The 2,075-nt window shown below is 45.5% G+C and overlaps 1 protein-coding gene across 1 annotated transcript in view; it reads left to right on the forward strand.

The window, feature by feature from the left end:
* alg13 (ALG13 UDP-N-acetylglucosaminyltransferase subunit) overlaps positions 1 to 2,075 on the forward strand; it is a 17,102-nt gene that overhangs the window by 9,075 nt on the left and 5,952 nt on the right. Inside the window, exons 14-16 of the mRNA XM_008301636.1 lie at positions 65 to 169; positions 1,054 to 1,198; positions 1,540 to 1,711. Of these exons, the coding sequence (XP_008299858.1) occupies positions 65 to 169; positions 1,054 to 1,198; positions 1,540 to 1,711 (422 nt within the window). The remainder of the gene's footprint in view (positions 1 to 64; positions 170 to 1,053; positions 1,199 to 1,539; positions 1,712 to 2,075) is intronic.

Below are 2,075 nucleotides of genomic sequence, written 5' to 3' on the forward strand. Positions count from 1 at the left end.
GTGTGTGTGTGTGTGTGTGTGTGTGTGTGTGTGTGTACCTGTCGTCATGGATTCTGGTCAGAAGCTCCACCCGCTTCCTGAACCGTCACCTGATTGGACCCCAGCTGACCTATTACCATCCTGGCAGGCGATATTACCACGACTACGAGAACTACGCCTTCAGGTCCCGGTAAACAAACAAACAAGCAAACCAACAGCTGTTTACTGTCTGACGTCGTGTTGTTGCACCGACACTCGGCTGACTGCTGCTGCTGCTCATCACCTCAGAGGATCTAAATGAAGACTCCAGATGAGACGAAGGTTCAGACCTCCAGCTGTAATTTAGGCAGTTTAACAGAAACATGACATGTTCACAGGATCGCAGGTATCTGGACAGGTGACGTCATAATAAACACAAAAGTTGGTTTAAATCACATATATGTAGTTCTTCCTTGAATAATGAACTTAGTGAATGTGTGTTTTCTATGTCGGGTCTTCAGCTTCGTTTCTAAACTAGTTGGCTCCGTTTGTAACGCAAATAACACCTGAAGCGTTTTCATGCGTTCATCACTTTTACTTGTATTGTCTTTGTCTCATACTAATGCTGTCATTTTGCATTTCAGCATGTTGTTTTCTTGTTTTTACTTCATCCTAATTGTCTTGTTGCCTTCTGCGTTTCTTGCCTTAGCTTTGTCTCTAAACGGCGAACTTTTAAATGAGACGTGTAGCATAAAGCGATTTTGATGAAATATAAAAAAATGTTTTCTTGGATTTAGAAACTTTTCCACCAGAGCAGAGTTAGGGTCACAGATGATTAGTTCGAGGACCGTCTGATGATTCTTTCTGTTTCTGGCTGATCAATGGAGTCTTTTTAGTGATTTGTGTCCTAAAGATAAAATTCTATCGTGTTTTAAAATCAGTCCAGTTAACAGAAGCTTCCGTTGAGGTGAATGTATGTGAGCCTGAAGGACGTTCAAACTGTTCTGAGTTTAGAAAACGTCTCAACACGATGCTTCAGGCAGCAGAATCCGCTGAAATCTGTTTTTATTTCATTCCTTCTCTGTTTCTGTTCAGTCGCAGTCGGCGTCAGCTGGCTCTGAACAAAGAGGTCCAGTTCGGTTTCCCGGCCGAGGCGGTGGAGGAACCGGCAGACCTGGACACAGCCATCACCTACTACCAGCTGGATGACGCCAATGACGGCGTCTTTCCTCCGCTGCCGGTGAGAAACGAAGACGGGATGTCAGCCAGACAGAGGGGTTGGGAAGCAGCAGGTTCAAGAAAAACAGGAAGTCTGTGGTTGCTGGTCCTGGTGGTGGAAGGTTTGAATCGCTGCTTCACAAACTGTCATCATGCTCTGAGGCACTGACGAGGTCTCACCGCGATCAGATCTAAGTTTCTAATGAAGGGAGGCGGATGCAGATGCAGGGTGGTGGACTGGAATCGGTGTCAGGTGTGATCTGAGCCTTCAGATGCAGGACGGAGGATCTGGGTGATTTCATCAATCAGCGATCAATCACTTTGAACGTCTGTTTGATGACGTGTTTTCTGATTCCTTTGCAGGGCCCTGCTGTAGCTCCTCCCCCTACCATGGTAGCCCCGCCCCCTCCTGCTGGCTCCTCCTACAGAGTTCAGCGAGGCTCGGGGCCCCTCCCACCAGCACCTCCACCTGGAAACACCCCCGTATGCTCATCGGAGGAGGACCAGGAGGACACGAGCACCGTGGAGGACCAAGGTTAGAAGAGCTTAAGATTAACTGGTCAGTTTTTTTTTTAACACAAACAGACGCCTGAGAAATACATTTTCCTAAAGATCCTAAACAGGGAGTCACTGCAAGTCTGCAAACATACAGAACGTTAGAAAATATAGATGTCCCATCGCAGTTTTATCTCCTCTGATCTCCTCTGGTCCTTTAATATTTAAAATCAGCAGATACGGAGTCATACTCTGATAACATTTTCTAGTTAACACACTTTACATTCAAGCTATTAAAATGCTTGATATCTGAATATTAATATTCTGCAATTAACTGATAAAAACCTACATTTGTGCCTCCAGGCTGTTTCTGAATGTTCTGTAGGTGGAACCTTGTAAAGCTC

The sequence above is a fragment of the Stegastes partitus genome, unplaced genomic scaffold (genome assembly GCF_000690725.1).
Source record: "Stegastes partitus isolate 25-593 unplaced genomic scaffold, Stegastes_partitus-1.0.2 Scaffold1693, whole genome shotgun sequence".
Taxonomy (NCBI): Eukaryota; Metazoa; Chordata; class Actinopteri; family Pomacentridae; genus Stegastes; species Stegastes partitus.